At 36.1% G+C, this 19,453-nt stretch overlaps 1 protein-coding gene across 4 annotated transcripts in view; it reads left to right on the plus strand.

The window, feature by feature from the left end:
• Window positions 1-19,453, plus strand: part of INTS6 (integrator complex subunit 6) — a 49,144-nt gene that overhangs the window by 14,765 nt on the left and 14,926 nt on the right. For all 4 annotated transcript variants that reach the window (XM_057425061.1, XM_057425060.1, XM_057425058.1 and 1 more), the window contains exons 4-11: window positions 5,420-5,509; window positions 11,850-12,033; window positions 13,072-13,197; window positions 14,045-14,199; window positions 17,065-17,217; window positions 17,371-17,503; window positions 17,994-18,088; window positions 18,492-18,602. In XM_057425061.1, coding sequence (XP_057281044.1) covers window positions 5,420-5,509; window positions 11,850-12,033; window positions 13,072-13,197; window positions 14,045-14,199; window positions 17,065-17,217; window positions 17,371-17,503; window positions 17,994-18,088; window positions 18,492-18,602 — 1,047 coding nt within the window. The remainder of the gene's footprint in view (window positions 1-5,419; window positions 5,510-11,849; window positions 12,034-13,071; window positions 13,198-14,044; window positions 14,200-17,064; window positions 17,218-17,370; window positions 17,504-17,993; window positions 18,089-18,491; window positions 18,603-19,453) is intronic.

Raw genomic sequence — 19,453 nt, forward strand, 5'->3', positions numbered from 1 at the left:
AAGTCTCTAATAAATGTTAAATTAATGTTTTAGACATTTCATGTTTTTTCTAAAGGGTAACTTAAGTTCCCAAGGTACAAAAATTGAAAACTATGTTAGATTTCTACCTTCTGTTTTAGTTTGTTGAAATTCAAGCTGAGTGTTTTGGGTTTTTTTGGCATTTTATTTTTAAGCTGTTATAGAATTTTTGTTGTTTTGTTTTTTTGTTTTGTTGGGTATTTTTTAAGCCTTAAAGTTATTAATTATTCCATAATTCTGACTTCTAGACTTCATTTTAAACTATTGGTTTTGAACAATGGTTGCTCACAGTTTCTTGTGAGCATTTATGAGAATTTTGACCTTTCGAATTCTAAAAAAAAACCTGATTGAATCTAAAAAACTGATAGTGCACTTCTGTTTTCCTGGTCAGATGACTAAATTTACTAGCAGTTAGGCCTGATACTTCTGAAAATAAAAAGGCTCTGCTGAGATATATAATGAATGGTGGATGAGCAATACAATTTCTGTTAAATTTTGTGATTTACTGCATTGTGAATGCATAACTTTTGGACGTGATTGTGATCTGAAAAATTAATTTTTTTTTTTTCCCCAGTGATTAGTAATGTGTTCTGTTAAAAATATGCACTTTATGTCAGTTTACATTTATTTTCAACTTTTAGCCTTTCTTGGGCATGAAGCTTTTGTACTACTAAATACTTCTTTTTATAGTAGTTGCGTGTCGAACATGTCATTTTTAGTCTCTGACTTGGCGGTTTTTTTGGTCATGTTTCTACCTCAGCTGTTTCATAAGTTTTTCAACACCTCTGACTCTGGAATTAATATTAAAATATGTGCATTGAGATAACAATAGTCTTAAATCAATTTTCTCTTACTGTATGCATAATATTGTATACTTGCACATCTAAAGGTCACAATAGCTCTTGAATTGCTTTACCTGCACACTTTGAAGAAAAAAGAATCTATGAATGTTATTCATACTGAAACTCATTGCTAAGCTCACTTGCCTACAAAAGTGAATTCTTAGTTTTGAGACTTTTAACCAAATAATAATGTGTCTTGATAATTTGATACACTTCTGACTCAATCAGATCAAGCGTCGCCTCCGAAAGCATCACTCAAGCTGGCTGTGCCTCTTTCTGTGACCCCTGGTGAGCGGTGTGGAACTCGTTGGTGCTGTGAATTTGCTTTGTATCATCTGAGCATAGAACTGTTGTGGCTGACTGGAGAAATGTCAACCAGTGTAACTTAGTTACTTTGCGAGTTGGAACAAATAGTTGTGAAGCTGTCAAGTTGTCCAAAAGAACGTCTGTTGTGTGTCATAAGTTAGCTTTAAGGCTTTGAGTCTCTTACAAGCTTGCTAGGCTAAAAAGGCACAAGCAGGATTGCCCTGGTATTGTTGCTGATTTTTAAATAACTTCATAAAAAAGGTGTGTTGGGGTTTTTTGTGGTCTTTATGCCTATCAGTCCTTGAAAATGCAGGTTGTAGGTGAATGAAAAAACCCTTTTGTACGACTTTACAATTTGGTGGTTGAATGGGATGATTAACCATTAAAACCTTAGGTACTTCATCCTTCTGCTAGTAACCTTCAGAGTGAAAAGTGCATTATTGAAAGGAATTTGCAGTCAGATTACTATAGCAGCTATTTAGACTGAAAACGATACTAAGTGAAACAATTTGCCTACATGAGGCAATTAGCTGAAGTCCCTGTGGGAGCTAGTTGCCACTGAATTTTCAGCTGGAAAAAGAAATAATATTATTTATTCCAAAATTCTTGTTTAGAAGCAAATCTATTTAAAAATAAGGGTTTAAAATAAAATTTGAAAATACTTTTAAATTTACTGTGGCCTAAGTAAATTGGGACTCAAATTGCCACAGTTTAAATGTAGTGGTTGAGTTTCTAGACTTTAAAATGTTTATTCACTATTAGTGGTTATAATCTGTCTGAAACAGAAGTGTTTATCCTTGTATGCTTGTTAGAATGTATATATAATATAGAATATACATAGAATGTTTTTGAACATGTTGTGTAGGAAGAATATATAATGCTAGCTTAAATTGTGAGCAACGCCCTTAATGTTTCCCAAGGTATGGGTATTGAGGCTGACCTGATCTTTACCCTACTTACTTTAAGAACTCAGGATTTCACACTTTGAATCTTATACTACCCTGTGTGGGAATGTAAAATGATACCAACATTAGCTGCTGGATTATTTTTGCTTTTGAAATGGAAAAAAAGCTCATGATGATTAGTAAGTTGTAAACAGGCATATTATTTACACCTTGGTATGTTGAGCTGATTTCCAGTGCATTTCAGCATACCTGTAAGCTGCCAAAGATCTGGTAATGCATGCTCTGTCACCCACTGTTCTACTATGTAAATAATAAAATAACTAAAATAATTGAGCTGTGCCGAATTGATTTCCTATACATTCACAGTCCATGCTGCTACGTGTTTTGAAGCAGTTTTTCTAAGACATGTAATTTCAAAGTGTTTTAATAGTATATTTCTAGAGGAAAAGCAACATAAAATAATTTTATTATCATAGAATTAGATTCATTAGATTGAAATAAAGTTCTAAGCCAGTAATTGAGAAAACTGCTGCTGCTTAGTTCAAAAAGTTGGGAAGTGTAAGTCTTCTGGCATTTCATTTTGCCAAATTTACCAAAACATTTGAATTTTGAGAGCAGGTTGGGTAGGGCTTTTTTTTTGTTGTTTTTTTGTTGTTGTTTTTTTTTTTATTTGCTTGGGGTTTTGGTTTTTTTTTTTTTTTTTTGAATACCTGACTTAATACTGGTTTTGTATGCCTTCATACAGCTAAGATGAGGAGTGGGGTCAAAAGAGTTAATGGTGTTGCTGTAAAATTAATATAATGGAGATTCTTAGTCAAAAATGGTAAACCTCTATAATAGCTATTTTATGTGAAATTCTTCCTTGATGTATGCTAATTATGTTTCTGCTCCTTTAGGTGGAATGTAGATATATTCATTCATGTTTCTAAATTGCATGAGGCTGTGAAGCTAAGTGCAGCTAAATGAATTCAGCTCTGTTCACTTGTCTTTAACAAATTCAATGGTAAATAGTGTACTTTTGACTTGATTGCATAAATTCTTTCTAGAAAGAATAATGTTTACAGCTGTATTGATGAGTCAAGGAACTTGAGATTACTGTATTTTCACATCTAGTTAGTGAAGAAGAGATTTCAAGGGGAAACTTTGCAACAGGGCACTGCTAGTGTTTCCACAGTTATCCTGTAGGTGATAGATACGGAAATGTGGGTTACTTTGTCTCTGGCATCAGAGGTTCTCAAGTCACTTGTTACTCTGGCTACAAATGAGTATTGTTCTAGTAGAAAGATGTTCTTGCTTTTGTAAATGTGTTGCTGTGTGAGTTGACGCTTGAATTAGTATGTTGGTGATCATCCACTGTACAGGTAAAATGCTTGTGAAATTATAAAAGACTGAAGATGAAGTAATTTTTCCTTCAGACTTTTTTCTTTGAGGGGGATGGGGGAGAGGGAGCTGAAGCTTAGAATTTCTTGTTCATTATAATTTCATAGTCATTCTGAGTCCAAAGTGTTAAAATTTAAGGGTTAAATTTTAGATGGGTAAAATTGAGAAAGGTTTATAGTTGATGTACACAAAAGCATTGAAGATAGTGAGGATATCTGGGTAATAGGGGCTACTGGAGACTAAGTTTTTAATAGTTAAATTTCAGATTGGACCAGAGTATTGCATATGATAGTTTAAATCTAAAATCCTGTTATTTTTATCAATTGTCAATTTTTACAATAATTTATTCGCAATAGGATTAAAGTATTTTTATGTTCAGTATTCATGAGAAAATTTATCCTTTTCCTCTAGTTAGAAACTCAGCTTTCAATATTATTTCAGTACAACATAATTAGCTTCCAGCTGATGTTTTGCAGTTGTGGTGAAGTATTAGATGGCAGAATAACGTACCATAACTGTTCTTCAGAATTAAATAAGGTGAAATATTCTTAGGAAATTATTTTAATTAAAATTGAGTGTATTTTGAGAGTCCTTAAATTCTTTTGACTAATTGTTTAAATTGGATTATGAACTAGCTGAGCTTTTGAGGGAGAGATTGATCTTCCTTGTTTGATTTTTATTTTTTGCGTATTTTTTGTTTGTATTAACGGTATGCTGTTTTAAAAGAAAACTTCAGGATTTTCACTAAGGGTTGAGAAGATACTAAGCAAATGAAGTTTTAATTTTTCTGTTGGATATAGTGAGTTGATCACAATAAATGTGGTGTTGCCACTTCAAATGGGATATGCCTCACCAAATATGTTAGAAATCATGAGGTGATATTTCTGTTCTAAGCACACAATCAGTAGATGATCCCTGATATTAAAAGGGTTGTAAAAAATGCCACCTATTTAAAATATCTTTTTCTTAAAACCTGTTAGTTCTCTCCCCATATTATTAAATTGTAAGCATTTATGAGATTGTTTGTCTTTATAAGCAGAACTAGGCTGTGGGTGTGGTTGTATTTTTCTTTATTGTTTTCTGAAGAAGTAAATCAAGGCCTTAAGCTTGGCAATAGTAGAGTAGAACCTGCTTGTTCTTGTGGTGGCTTTTATCCAGTTTGTCTTTAACCCTGGCTAGAGTGGAGTGTGCTACCTGGCTTGGAGTAATTCATGTACATAAATTACTTTGGGATCTATTTTTTTCAGGAGGGACAGAAGTTTCTAATTTACTGACAGTAGGAAAAGAAATTCCAGTAGCAAGCCAAGGTGGTTTTGGGTTTTTTTTTTTTTGTTACAGCTAGACTATTTGAATGTCTTGGTGGCATCACAGAATGTCTTACTTTTCTATGTTTCTGTCTTAAATGGCAGAAATGTCTATAGAAAGCTTATCTATTTTTCAGATATTTATTTTTGAAGTCTTGTGTGCATGGTTGAACCACTTCGGTCAAAATGTAACTGGTACTATTCATGTCAGAGTCTGCCTTAGTACATAGGGTACTGATTCTTACCCTGGGGATCATGATCACAAGGTATTGTGCAAATGCTTTAGTTGTTCACACGGTAATTAAATCACACATAAAATCAACTCTGGAACAGGAGGAATTGGCAGTATTTCTGGTTTAAAGAGACTGTTGTTCCTCTAAACAGCTGCTGGTTTGTCAGAATACTGCAGTATACGTTGTTCTTGAAGTTAACCATTTTTGCCATGCTTTTGTATGCATTTATTGAATACAGAGATAGAAAGTGTCTAGCTTTACAAGGCCTAGTTGCAAAAAGACTCAGAAACCCATAGTACATGAGAATAAATACTTCAGGCCTTGTTTTTTTTGTCGGTGGGTATCAGTGGTTATTTAAGGACTGAACAGAAGCTTTTGAGTTTGTTCTGACATTTTAAATGAAATGTCCTTTTTTTTTTTTTCCCCTTCAGGGACGAAACCCCTTTTTTCTGGAGCCAGCAATAATTATAACAGTCACTGATGGAAGTAAATTAACTACTACGAGCGGGATACAGGAAGAGGTAAGATCTGACCTCTGTTTACAGTGATGTGTACTAAACCTTGTGTTAGAATACTGTGTACAGTAGGAGCATAGAAGACTTGTAAAAAGTATGCTCATTAATAGCTTAAACTTGCATATTTTTTCCTTTTACTTGAGGTAATTTTATGAAGTACTACAAAAATCTGAATAGCTCTTTTTCCTTATCACATGTTACAGAAATATGTAGTACAACTGTTGGTCCGCTTAGTAGGCTTACTTTGCTATTTCTATCCAGAGAGTTCATGCTTTTCAACTCAACAAACAGAAGAAATGGATTTCTGTAAAGCTTGTATGTGTTTAGCTGGTCTAGATATAAGCTCTTTATGTGCAGACCCAAATTAATGTAGTGCTTTCCCAAAGGATGTGGTCACTAGGGAGTGTATAAAATACGTGGTTGTTTCACACTGGGCTCTTAAAGTGATTATAATAAAATTGGTAGTGTCCTTATCCAAGACAAGAGCTGAAGAAATATTTCTCAAATTAAGTCTGTAGATCAATTTAAAACAGTAGATCTTAACATACTGGAGTGAGTACCTGCTCAGACATCTTGCAAATTTGGAGCTACAGAAAATGTTGAGGCACTGAACTATTTTAACTTACTGGCTGTTTTGAATTCTTTCCTGAAAAAGATGAAAGAGGTCACTAGGGGTGGGGTTGGTCTGGCCAGCTCAGTACCCATTCCATGCAGTAGTCAGAAAAAGCAAACAACAATAAAACCCTAAGATCATTCCCTTTTCAGGGAAAAGGTTAATATTCAAAAGTCTGTCCTAAAGCTAAAGGGGAGGATCCAGACTTTTCCACGTGGTACAATGCGTTTGACAATATAGTCATATATTACTTACTCAGATTTTTCCTAATGCTCTCTTATATCACATTATTACAGCATTTACAGAAGTTATTTGTATGAAAAGTGTTATTTGGATGCTTTTGTATTGTCTGACTTAGAGGAAGAAAGTTGAATGGCAACATAATTCTATATGGGCTACTAACGAATAGCCATAGCCAGTAACTGAAAGGGAATGCTTGGATCCATGATACCAAGTGGGATGTCTGTATAAGACTTCACTTTCATTGTATGTTTTTACCCACTAAGCTCTTTTCAGTTTAATCCAGTGAATGATTGGGTGTGATCCAAAATACTGAGTAGAATAGCAGCCTCATATTTACAGTGGTTGTCAGTGAGATACTGTTAATTAAACAGAGGGATAGTGTGACACTTTTAGAGCCTTCTACAACATTTAGTGCTGTTACCAGTAGAATACTGTTTTGTTTTTTTAAGAACTAATTGGGTAATGCCATAGCTGTGTAAGTCCTTTCTTGAGGGGAAGCAATTTGTCTGCTGTCAGGTGACATTGACATCCTGGAGTGAGAGACATGAAGATGCTCAGAGGGGCGAAGCAAATGACATCTGAGTAGAGGCTGAGAACTGGGTTTAGCCTTTAGAAGAGAAGCCTGAGGGATGGGGAAGGGGGGAGTGTCTTACCACTACCTGCAACAACTTAGTGTAGGAGGGAGCCCAACTTTACTTGGAGGTACACAGGTCTGAAATGAGACAGCTGCAAATTGTACCATAGGATATAAAGGAAAAAAAACAGTGGGTGATTGAACACTTGTATAGGTTGTCCAGTTGTTGTGAGATCTCTGTTATTAGAGATGCTCAAAACTGAGTTGGACAAGACCCTGAGCAATCGGAAGACTGTGGACTGTCTAACCTTCATGTGTCCCTTCTCATGTACACAGTTCAATGATTCTGCATTAGATTTCCTTTCATCTTGTTCATTTATCTGAAATGGTTTGGGTAAGAAAGCTCTATTTGCTGTCATGAACTCTTTGCTTACAGCAAGAGTCATTGTTTTCTACAGCCAGCAAGTTATTTTGTGTTCCTTTGTCTTCAAATGTGAGTACAACTTCCTCACCTTTGTCTTCCCAAGAAGACATTTTCTTATGGTTAGGCAACCATCTGGTCACACATTCACATCTTTAAATTGTTGCAACTTATGCTGAGAAAATGGCTTTTCTGGAGGCTGCTTTTCATGGTTTAAGGTGGTAACTCAGAACCACGCAGCTGCTTGCTCACTTCCCCTCATCCCCCCTTCCTCCCCCCACTCCTGGAGGGATGGGGAGGAGAATCAAAATAATGTAACTCCCACGGGCTGAGATAAGAACAGTCCAGTAACTAAGGTATAACACAAACCACTACTGCTACCACCAATAATAATAATGATAAGGGAAATAGCAATGGAAGAGAATACAACTGCTCACCACCCACTGACTGATACCCAGCCCAGCTGAGCAGTGATCTAGCCCTTCCGGGTAACTGCTCCCAGTTCTACGTCCTGGGCATGACGTGTTGTGGTATGGAGTACCTCTTTGGTCAGTTTGGGGCAGGGGTCCTGTCTCTGCTTCCTCTCGGCTTCCCCTCCTCCCTGCCAGAGCATGAGACTCAGAAGGTCCTTGGTCAGACTAAACATTACTGAGCAACAACTGAAAACATCAGTGTTGTCAGCGCTGTTCCCAGGCTGAAAGTCAAAAACACAGCTACTAAGAAGGAAAAAAATGACTGCTACTGATGAACTCAGGACACTGCTTTAACCTACTAAACTTAGGCTTAGCACATGAGTGGTGCTGGCTGACGAGTGTGTGCTATACTTGGAGTTTTAGTATCATGATTGTGATGTTGTGCCAGATCTGACACCTGCATGGTTTGATGATTAAACTGCATTCTAGAGAAGCAGATACTCTTGCTAATGATAGTGAACTAATGACTTCTTTGTAAGTGAGCAAACTTAAAGGCATTTTCTTCTGGAGGAGCTGATAGTGACCACTGCTCTTCCTTCCTGCAAGACAAAATGCAAGTTTCTTTGAGTGCTCTTCCATATGTGTTTACAAAGTATGTATTTCATACCCAGCAATAGATGTGGTTTTATTTGTTTTTTTCTCTCTTGCCATAGCTGTACTGGTAGGAATGTCCTTAACAGTACCAAAGAGCAGGGAAACAATCCAAAAGTGCTTCTGTCTTTCAGGGATGATCATCTACTTTAGTCAACATGTGTCCTATTGATCAGAATTTTATTTGGTGTCGCTTGAATGTCCTTTACAGTTACCTCTCAGGTTGGACATGCAGAAATTGATACAGTAAATCACCCTGGAGATACAGAAGTCTGTTCTTGCTCCTCTGCTCAATAACAAAGCTTTTCAGTCACTTTGAAATATCTCTTCTGTTCTTTGGGTTTGACTTTGGAGAGGCTTTTCAGAGTCGGTGTTGGAAGTGATCATATCCCACTGGCTATGACAAGTTTTTACTTCCTATGTAAAAGTTCTTATGTAGTAAGGCAGTATATTTTTAGTTCTTTTAAAACTTATGTACAAGAGAACCGACAGAACATTGGTTTTGTTCCATGTGAAGCCAGCGTGGAACCTGGAAGCAAGTTGTCTCGAAGCTTTGTCATTCAGATGGACATTTGTATTCTTACCAATGAAATCAGCTTTACCACTGTGTGAACACTGTCATTTGTCCTAGAGTGAAGCAGTCAAGACTTTTCTTTGTGGAATTTAATATGGGTTTTGCAGATAAAGAGCCTTACCCATTCAGCACTGCTTTGTCTCTCATGGATGTAGTTCCTCAAGACTGAAGATGGAAATGATGCAGTCTATGGAATTGTCATCTCCACTAGCACAAGTTAGTAGGATTTTCAGCCCTGTCCCATCCGGCACTGACTCCAAATGCACCAGTGCCAATACACTGAAGAGGGCTAGTGCCAGTTCTACATTCAGTGTGGTATGTAGACCAGATTCTTCCCTGGATTCCCTTGTCCCAGTCATAACTTGAGGAAGAGATGAGCTCATTCTGTTGGAATACCATCATTAATTATTGGTTTTATGCTAGGAATTCCTCTCAGAGTGGCTTTCACTTCTGGTCTGATCCCTCAAATTTAGTCTTAGCCCTTTCCCAATCTTTCCTTTAACAAGTGTTTTAACTGCTTCAGGGGATTTCTCTTTATTCCTCTTCGTTATGAAATAAAATGTCATACTTCAGTTTTGCAGCTGCTGAGCTATGTTTCTTTATCTTCCTTCTACATGCCCTCTGTTTTAAAAGGAAGCATTAAACTCCTGTTTGCAAGACTGACTTGGTTATTGAGCTATTGATACATTCTGATGAATGGTCATGCAAATAAAAAGCATGGGCAATGCTGTTTGGCATCTCTATGTTGCCACTCTTCTGATCTTCCAGTTATGAGAGGTTCTTACAGGAGGAATCAGTGATTTTCTTGACTCCTCTTCTCAGAACTCTTTGGCATTGTCACATTGATTCTTCCCAGGGTTGGTCATCTTGTATCTCTGCTGTAATAACTGACAAGTGGCAAGGTCCTGCTTACTTTCAAGAGTAACCAGGAACTGTAAACACTCCATATTTTTAATCGTTATTCCTCCAGATAAATATCTTGATTTCTAAACAAATTCTGCAAGAAATGTGTAGCAGCTCTCGTTAGAGAGCTGTATGTTCTTGTCCTTCCTTATCCATGTTATTCCTGTAAGCAGCAGTTGCTATGATCACAGCATTTGGCACTGGGCCCCAGAGCTCGTGACATGAATTCTGTGTAACTATCAGCTCGGTGTACACTTGCTCATGGTTAACGCTAGTATCAGAATGGCCAAGTATAGCGTATCATTAACATGGTGTGTCAGATGACCTAGTGTGCCTCTGTGATCTGAAGTTAATTCCTGTGGAAGAAAAAACTGTGGCTTTCTGTGTTACAACTGCATACAATTGGATGGAAAAAATAGGAAAATAGAACACTGTTAACTTTAAGTAGAGTTAGTCAGTCTCTCAAGGGTTTGTTTTCTCAGCTGGGCTTGAATTTTGTTGCTATCCTTAGTCCTTCAGGATGAAATGCTGCATTTGTTTGGAATGTTAGATGTGTCTTTTTATGTGTGCCAGAAAAGCCTTCAAACAGGGTTACTTGTAGATTTTGTTTTTTTTTCTTTTTACTATTTTAGAAAAAGAAAGTCAACTTAGAGAAGTTGACTGTATGGATATTTTTGAGTGCTTAAGTGTGTAACAATCTTTTATGACATTTCCTAAGATAGAGCTGCCTGCAGTTACCTGAGTAGTAAACCTTAAGCAGTGCTAGTGCTGCCTATTGTAATGTGTAAGCTGTATGTGCAGTCATTGCCAGAATAGCTGTTCTCTTTCACCAACTACTGTGCCACTGCAGAGTTCTCTAATGCTTGCCTAGCTTTTATTCAACCTAGGGTCTATAGGGTTCTCTGGTTTTTGAGGATTTCAAGCTGTGTTGCTGTTTATGGTTGCATAAATGTATGTAGTAGCATGTACTCAGAATAAGCAGAAGGCCTGCTCACCAATAATAGGATTCATAGAATCATAGAATCGTTAGGGTTGGAAAGGACCTTAACGTCATCTAGTTCCAATCCCCCTGCCATGCGCAGGGACACCTCCCACTAAACCATGTCACCCAAGGATGTGAAGTCTGAAACTTGAATATCTTTACTGTCTCTTCTGGGAACTGAAGCAAAAAGAAATGCTCCCATGTATTGTGTGTCCCTGGATGGTATCTTCAGTGTTTTGAACTAAAACTTCTGTGCAGTTCTTTCCAGACAAAGGCAACACAATGGCACATGGCAAGCAATTCTTCCATGTATGGGTAGCCTTTTCTACTATTACGTATTATCTATAAGTGAGACCTCATTTTGCATTTCAGAGTTGATTTTAATCTATGCTTTTATCTAAAGGACAGGCATGAGTTCAGTTGTGGGATATACTCAAGTTATGTAAAATCTCTGCCTTTTGATTCCTTAATATAACTACTGCATTAGTTCACTTGTTGGAGCTGAGTTCTTTGGAGTAGGGCATCCTGGCAGCTAGATTATTTTTTTTGAGCAACTACACCTAAGTTGTATTTCTTCCGCAGGAGTCTTAGTTTAACATTACCTTTTCATTCAGGTGTGCTTTTTATCTTGGCGAATCAAGGAAAAGACTGGGCCTGTTCTGCAGAATACTGAACAGAAGAACGCTGCGGTGAAGCAGTTCTTAGTGCTGAAATTCTAAAGAAAATATTCTGTTCATTCTGAAGTTTAGGTCAGGTTTAAAAAGTGGTCGTTCCCACTCAGTCTGTAACTTTCAACTTTGTGCATTACTTGGCCTTGAAATGTTTGAAGTATTGATTAAAATACAGTACCTGAATCAAATTATAAGTATCTGTGGAGAGGTTATAAATATGTTTGTATGGAGTGAATTGCCATCACTATGTAACCTGATTTTCTTTAAAGCATTATATTCACAGATTTAAATTAATTTTCAGCTCCATTTACCTCTCAATTCCCCTCTACCTGGAAGTGAGTTGACTAAGGAACCCTTTCGATGGGATCAGAGGTTATTTGCTTTGGTTCTCCGTTTGCCTGGTATTACAGCACCAGAATCGGAGCAGATGACAGGAGTACCGGTGGATGACTCTGCAATCACACCTATGTGTGAAGTCACAGGAGGTGGGTGCCCTGGATTCCTTTGACAAGTCAGTACTTTTGAAAATGAAAATTAATTCAATTTATTAAGTTTATTAATCACATACATGTTGTGGAATAAGTATTTCCAAGTTCTCATATTACCTGTAAAAACTCAGAACTCCAATATAATAAAATTAAAGACACTTATTGCATTAAAGCTACAGACAGTTTAATGTAGCCTGCCTTGGAAGAGTGGGAATCTACTTTCCTTAGCTGTTTCTTAGAAGAGAAAACTTAATTTTTTCCAATACATCTTGATATCACAATTTAAAATTATAAAAATTGTTGTTTCTGCAGTACAGTTTTGCTAAATTCCTGTCATACTCTGATCTAAAGAAGCCAAAAGTGAAGGAAATGTGTTGGGTTGTTTTGGTTTTGCCCTCCTCTTCAGAACATACAGAATGCAATGCAGAATTCCTGTAATGCAGATGTATAATAATTCTGCAAAATCAATACTTTTGTCTCCATCATAATTCATAACTGTTATTATATATCTTAATTATAATCTTAATTATAATTTTAAAAATTGTATTCCAGATCAAACTCAGGCATTTATTTTATAATTTGTTTGTGAAAGTTTTTAGTATTATCAGATATTAGAAACATGACTTCTCTGATGTGTTGGAGAGCAGAGGAATTTAAAAAACGTTCCAAAAGGATTTCTTTCCACTGCTTTCTGATTGTCGTGTCAGGCTATACTGATGGGGCTTTGACTGAAATTCATGGACAGTTAAGTGTTTGTCTGTCACAAGGGGGAGCCCATTTTCCATGAATGCAGCCAAGAATTGGAGCTGAAGTCAGTGAGGGGCTAAAACCTGAACATTTCCAATGAGGTGCATGTGACACTGTCACTGTGCCACTAGGCTGCCTTTCTGCTTAAAGACAGTGTTTGGGAGAAGCTTTAAAGGAGTGGTTCGTAGATAAATCAATGTGTACGGTGGGTGAACAGTTTTAAATGATCCAAGTTAAAATTAGGGATAGAAACCCTGAACAAGTTTGATCTTGACTGTTTTATTCTAGGTCGATCATATTGTGTGTGCTCCCCAAGAATGCTGAATCAGTGTCTTGAGTCATTGGTGCAAAAAGTGCAAAGTGGAGTGGTAATAAATTTTGAAAAAGCTGGACCGGATCCCTCACCAATTGATGGTACTTGACATTTTTTACAGTGTGGTATCAAATGGCAGGGATGACTGTCAATATAACTTAGTGAACTTCATGTAATAGTTGCCAAAAGATAAAATGTTGTAATTTAAAAGACATTACTATAAAAAAGGACCTGTTCTGTCTATAAGGGTGTTTATCAGAATTCTGGCTATAGGTGCTACACGCTATGTAAAACCTCTACATTTGGTCGTGTTGCTCAGGTAGTCTTAAATGCAGTTATTCATATCAAGGATAGTTCATGAATTTTAAGCAGTAGTTCCAGTTAGAAACGTAAAGAGCTTGATATGGAAATACTGTGGGTTTATACACATATCCTTCTGTTTAATGTAGTAAAGGGTCTGCATTAAGAGTTAAAATAGCAAATATGACTGTAGAGCCTTCACTAACTTCTCATTCTAAATGGCTTCTAAGCTGGGTTCCTTTTAGGATGTTACTGTGAAGTGCTATTGGTATTTTTTTTTTATCCTCTGCTGCAATAAAAAGTCTAGTAGTATTAGTCATATGTATCTTTCTTTTTTGTATGCATGGAGATTTGAAGGTTGTCTGTTCATAATAATAGGAGGATAAAGAAACTGGTTATTAAGAAGGGCTCCAGATAATTGGCTTTTTCAGCTCTGATCCTGTAAACATTCAATGCTTATTTGGTTTCTCATGGTTTCTGGGTTTTTGCAGAAATGCTTACTGACAACTGTTTGCTTTTCTTAGAAATAATATTAACTGCAGAAAGAGCTTCCCTAGGGGTAATATTTCTTAAACTTCACTGAAGTTATTTAGTATTCTGTCTGAGTTTTAACACTATTGTGACTCATAAAGCTTTTTTCTTCTGTAGATGGGCAGGTGGATATATCTAGACCCTTTGGACCCCAACCTTGGCACAGCTGTCACAAACTTATTTATGTCCGACCAAACCCTAAAACTGGGGTTCCTATAGGTCACTGGCCTGTTCCTGAATCCTTTTGGCCAGATCAAAATTCTCCAACACTGGTAGGTACTGAAGTTAAAGCAAAGGACTGTGCATGGGGGAATATTTCAGGATTTCCTGTTCACCGATTTTTAAATGTTAAGATATGTGCTTCATTTTAGCAACCGTAAAAACAGTGCGACCCAAGAAGGAATGACACTTTTGAACCAGTTTTGCAGTTCAGTTGGATGAGAAAATAATATTACGGGGTTTCTTTTTAGTAACTTCAAAGCATTGAGAAACTGCCCATAACACATTTGTCAACCTAGTACATGCCTACAGTGTTTCTGTTTGGACTCTGTTAAAATATCAAACCAGAAATATAGTGGCACTTTGATAATAGCCTATGAAATTCTATTGCCTTGCAGATGATACTAAGAGAGACAGTATTATCTTCCCAATTTCGTATCCCTGGGGTAGCTTTGTCTTCATTTTCTAGCAGTTGAATGTAATTTTATCTGCTGTTGTGCAGTGTAGTCACACCTTCAATTTATCCCAAGTGGAGAAACTCATCTTTTTTTTTTAAATACTGCCCACAGAATTAATTTTACTTACATTTTTCATAAAAATGTAGGCCACTGTCTTTTCTTTCGGTCTGAGAGCTAATCATTAGTATGTATTTTTGTATTTCTGCTAATCATTGAAGTCGAAATAATGAAGTTGTATAATTGTTCACTATATTTTATGACAATTTGTATTGAATTTTTGTAGGGTTTTTTGATCTGAAATTAGTGTGCTGACTAGCAAACTGATTGGACTTTTAATAAATTTTTTTATCTATATTTTAAAAAAATATGAAGTTCTTTGAAATAAGGTTGTTGAGGATTGATACAAGTATGAAATTTTAGTCATATTTACAGGTTTGATATTGCTGGTGTCTGTGGCCACATTCATTGAAGGACATGGATGCCTTCCTGAACTGCAAGTTAGCATATATCAATAAAATTAAATCTTCTATAGTAATTTAAAAAACAAAATGTCATTGTTTACTAGATACTAACAAGTTGCTCTGTATGAAAACTGTCCCTTGTGCTCCTTGTAATCACTGTCAGTGGCATATCTGCCTCCATTCACTGTAGAGTCAGTACAGTTTGCCTGCTGCTGCAGATTTTGATCGAGATTGCTAAAATAGATCTTGCCAAGTGAAGAGCTGTTGAACTCAATCTGCTAAAAACATGAGGTTGACTTGGTGAGAAGACGAGAAAAAATTCTCTCAGTTTCAGCGTGTATAGCTCCCATAACTGCATAAAGCACTGGGTTGTTGCATATGCATCTAAATTCCTGTTGATATCAATTGAAATTCCACATTTGAACCTTCCTTATGCAATGTTGGGGCGCTAAGTTTGCTGATAGTGTTGCAATATTTCTATTTCCTTAGTGTTCTGAAAATACGGTGTTAAAATTTAGCATATGTTGTAACTTGTCTACTTAAGAGTCTGTAGTTAGATATTTTTCATTTCCTGCCTATTACCTGATCCACAATACAGTTTCTCAAACAGTGCTACCCCAACAACTGTTTTGTGAACTGTAGGTAATGATACTTTCAAGTATCATTGGGAGATCAACACGTAAAATGGCTGCTCCCATTGCTCTGAGGAGCAGTTGTTCTGTCCAGCCAAGAGTTATTTGACTTCTCAAGTCTTAGCACTGAACTTCTTTTGCAGCTTTTTTTATTCCTAGTATAACTGCTTCATGGCTTGGTCAAAAACTCCACCACAACTATTTACTGGAGGCATCTTCTTTGAAGAGAATTGCAGTTCCTGCAGTTGGTTTGGCCTCCTGTTTTGTATGCACTTGGACAGTACACCTTCTCAGAGTGGAGACACTCAAGGCAAGACCAACTTTATGGGCAGATAACATTTGGGTGGCCTATCCTAAAAGGAAGAGGCTGGAGCTTATAGATGTAGAAAAATTACTTTCAAGGTGAGATGATAGGAAGGTCCAAGAAACCCTGTATTTCCTTAGTTGATCTTATGTATTTATTAGCTACCTTCTTGTAAAGAGAGTAAATGGAAGGAGCCTTCCCAATTGAGCTCCTCCCCAGATTCTAGTGGCCTTGAAGGAGGCTCAGGGTAAGTATAAGAGCTTATGTTCCTCTCCTGGAAAACATTCAGTAGAAGATGTACAGCTCCAACCATCATCACACAAGAAATCAGTTTTCCCTTTCAGCTAAAGAAATGTCAACTATGTTGTTAACTTATACTTGAAACTTGAGGTACAAAGGTCTTTTCCCTTTGATTAATAAAAAGGTGAAAATCCAAGCACTTAAATTGCTTGAATTGAAATACATTTTCACCGGGTTAGTTAAAATGCAAGTTCTTCTAAAGCCTGTTTTTTTTTTTCTAAGTTCATGCTGCTGTTGATCATTAGAATTCAGTTTGAATTTTATAACTTAAATTTGCCAAGAAGGAAAAGTGCTGGAGGAAGTCAGCAAATGCAGAAGTACAGTGCCTGCTTCTGTGGGAATAAAAATGGGCACGCCCCAGAGAAGCATTGAAGAGTTTTGTTGTTTTTTTTTTGTTGTTTTGTTTTTTTTTTTTATTTTATTTTTTTTTGTTGTTTTTTGTTGTCCTCCCTACAATTTAATTTCATTTGCAAAGTTTTTTGTGTATATGCAAGAAGTTTTACTTGTGTACTCTGACGTTCTAGGCTTACCAGATAAAATAACTGGTGCTTATATAGAAAATAAGATTCTTTTAGATTTTGAGACAGTGCTAACATCATAAATGAATTGCTTAGGACTCATTAACAATATGTATGAATCCTGTATTGAGTTAGGCTCCTTAAATATGACTGTTTTCAAAGAACAGGTATTACTTAAGTTGTCATAGCACCATTGCATTTTAATCATTGTGCAGACTTATTAACAGTGGAATGCTTATGTTTAGCCACCTCGCACATCTCATCCTGTGGTGAAATTTTCCTGTACTGACTGTGAGCCGATGGTAATTGACAAACTGCCTTTTGATAAATACGAGTTAGAACCTTCACCACTGACCCAGTTTATCTTGGAAAGAAAATCCCCTCAGACCTGCTGGCAGGCAAGTAGAGTGCATGCTGAACTGAAGTTATTTATAAAATGTTGTTTTTCATAGACTTTATTCTCTAATTAAAGTAGGATGTAAAATTTCAGCACATATAATGTAATGTGGGTTTTTTTTTATTTACATACAACATAATGTGTTTTATTGCAGGTATATGTGAGCAATAGTGCAAAATACAGTGAACTTGGTCATCCTTTTGGTTACTTGAAAGCTAGTACAGCACTGAACTGTGTGAATTTATTTGTGATGCCTTACAATTATCCAGTCCTCCTTCCACTGCTAGGTAAAGACAACTTCATAAAAGTTTTCTTAGGTGGTAAGCAATTGAAAAATTGATCTCATCTAAGCAGATTTACTGCAACTAATGGCAGTATTAATCACACCCCTATAGAAAGGTAGCATGTTGAGCAATGTCATCAGTAACTTGTTTCACTTGTCACCAATTGACTACTCTGTGACTCAGACTCCGTGTGAGATGTTTTAATTAAAGTATGCTTTGGTCTCACTTCTTCCATTATTTTAGGAGCCGTTTTTTTCCCCATCAGTCTGTCTCAATTACAAATTCATTTTGATAAATAATTTATTAAGTTCATCCTTTGGCTTTTTTTTTAAACTTGTGTGTGTATATACTTAAGTCATATACATGTTAAAATACATATGTTAACTTCAGCATTGAAGAATTTGTTTCTTTGAGAGTTTCTTTTATTAGAAAAAATGATGCAGTGCTGCCTAGACACGTCTTTCATTTTGTCTCTTCTTTTTATAACCATCAGATGACTTGTTTAAAGTACACAAGGCAAAGCCTACATTGAAATGGCGACAGTCATTTGAAAGCTATTTGAAGACAATGCCTCCATATTATCTTGGGGTAAGATGACTTACTGTGTTAAAACTTCTATTTTATCATGTAACTGTAGTTATCTTTCCACTATGTGTATATTCCCTATTTAAAGTAGAATATGTATTAATAAAGAATAGCTAGACTTTGTGCATAGTGGTACTTGCTGTTTTAACTGGAGTCCTGTGGAAGTCTTGAGACTTGAACGTTATGACAGTTTCATCAGCTGTGACTCATATATAAATTATATTTCTGTTAATTGATTCTATATGAATTGCAGCAGTGCTTTAAAGCAACAACAAAAAATGCTTCCCTGAAGGTCTTTGGTTTTCTGACTTTGAGGACCTCAGGTTCTATTTGCAATGAATGCAAATGTTGTATACATCAACTAATGTAAAGTTAAATATGACTGTCCAATATATTCACGTTTCAGCCTTTGAAGAAAGCTGTGAGAATGATGGGAGCACCGAATCTTATAGCTGACAATGTGGAATATGGACTTAGTTACAGTGTCATTTCCTATCTCAAAAAGTTGAGTCAGCAGGTAATGTTAAAGCAAAAGAGCAGTAAAAGCTTATTCTAATATCAGGATGATCTTAAGATACTCAAGTTCAATGACTTTGAAGGAAGAAAGAGCAGAAATATCAAGTTAATAACTTCCCATAAGCAGTTAGCAAAAAAGGCATTTTGGTTTTCAGAATTGAAGGAAAGCTTAACATTTAAATAGGCTTTGTAGTCTGGACTATGAAGATATAGATATGGAGGTACAAATTGAGATTGGTTTGTTTTTTTTTTTTTTAAATAATATGTTTTAGGAGTATTTTTACTTGTACAGATGGTAACATACTTTTGTCCAAAAGTAAACATGTTGTCTTTGATGTTAAAGATGTTATAGTATTTTTTCAGAAAATAGATATTTGTACTTTGTGCATCAGAATCAGAAAATGTCTTTTCTTTGGCTTATGAAATGAAATGGAAAGTGTTCAGTAAATACAAACTGGCAAAATTCAGAATCTCAAATAAGGATACAGATGTAGAAGTGGCAAGTGACTTTTTGAAATTGTTGACTGTGTTCACAGTAGTGCCCTTATCTTTGATTAGTCTCCTGCACCAGCAAAAGCATTTCTGCCCTGCTACCTCTGCTTTTATTTTGTTGAACTGTGCATGTTAAGCTTTCTTGTTCAAAATAATAAAATGATGCAGTAGGCTTGAAACTTCAAGAAACAGCAGTGCAAATACCCATAACTTAGCTAATGAGTTCTTATGGACCAGCTTTTTCTTAAAACATTAACATATATGATTATTGGTAGAAGCAAACCTCTTGAAGTTTACAGTATATCCTGTTAAATCATAATCATACTGCTCAGTATTCTGTGAACTGATCTCTCAACTTAG

The sequence above is a fragment of the Pezoporus wallicus genome, unplaced genomic scaffold (genome assembly GCF_028554395.1).
Source record: "Pezoporus wallicus isolate ANWC-B61680 ecotype Strahan unplaced genomic scaffold, APGP_CSIRO_Pwel_v1 contig_6488, whole genome shotgun sequence".
Taxonomy (NCBI): Eukaryota; Metazoa; Chordata; class Aves; order Psittaciformes; family Psittacidae; genus Pezoporus; species Pezoporus wallicus.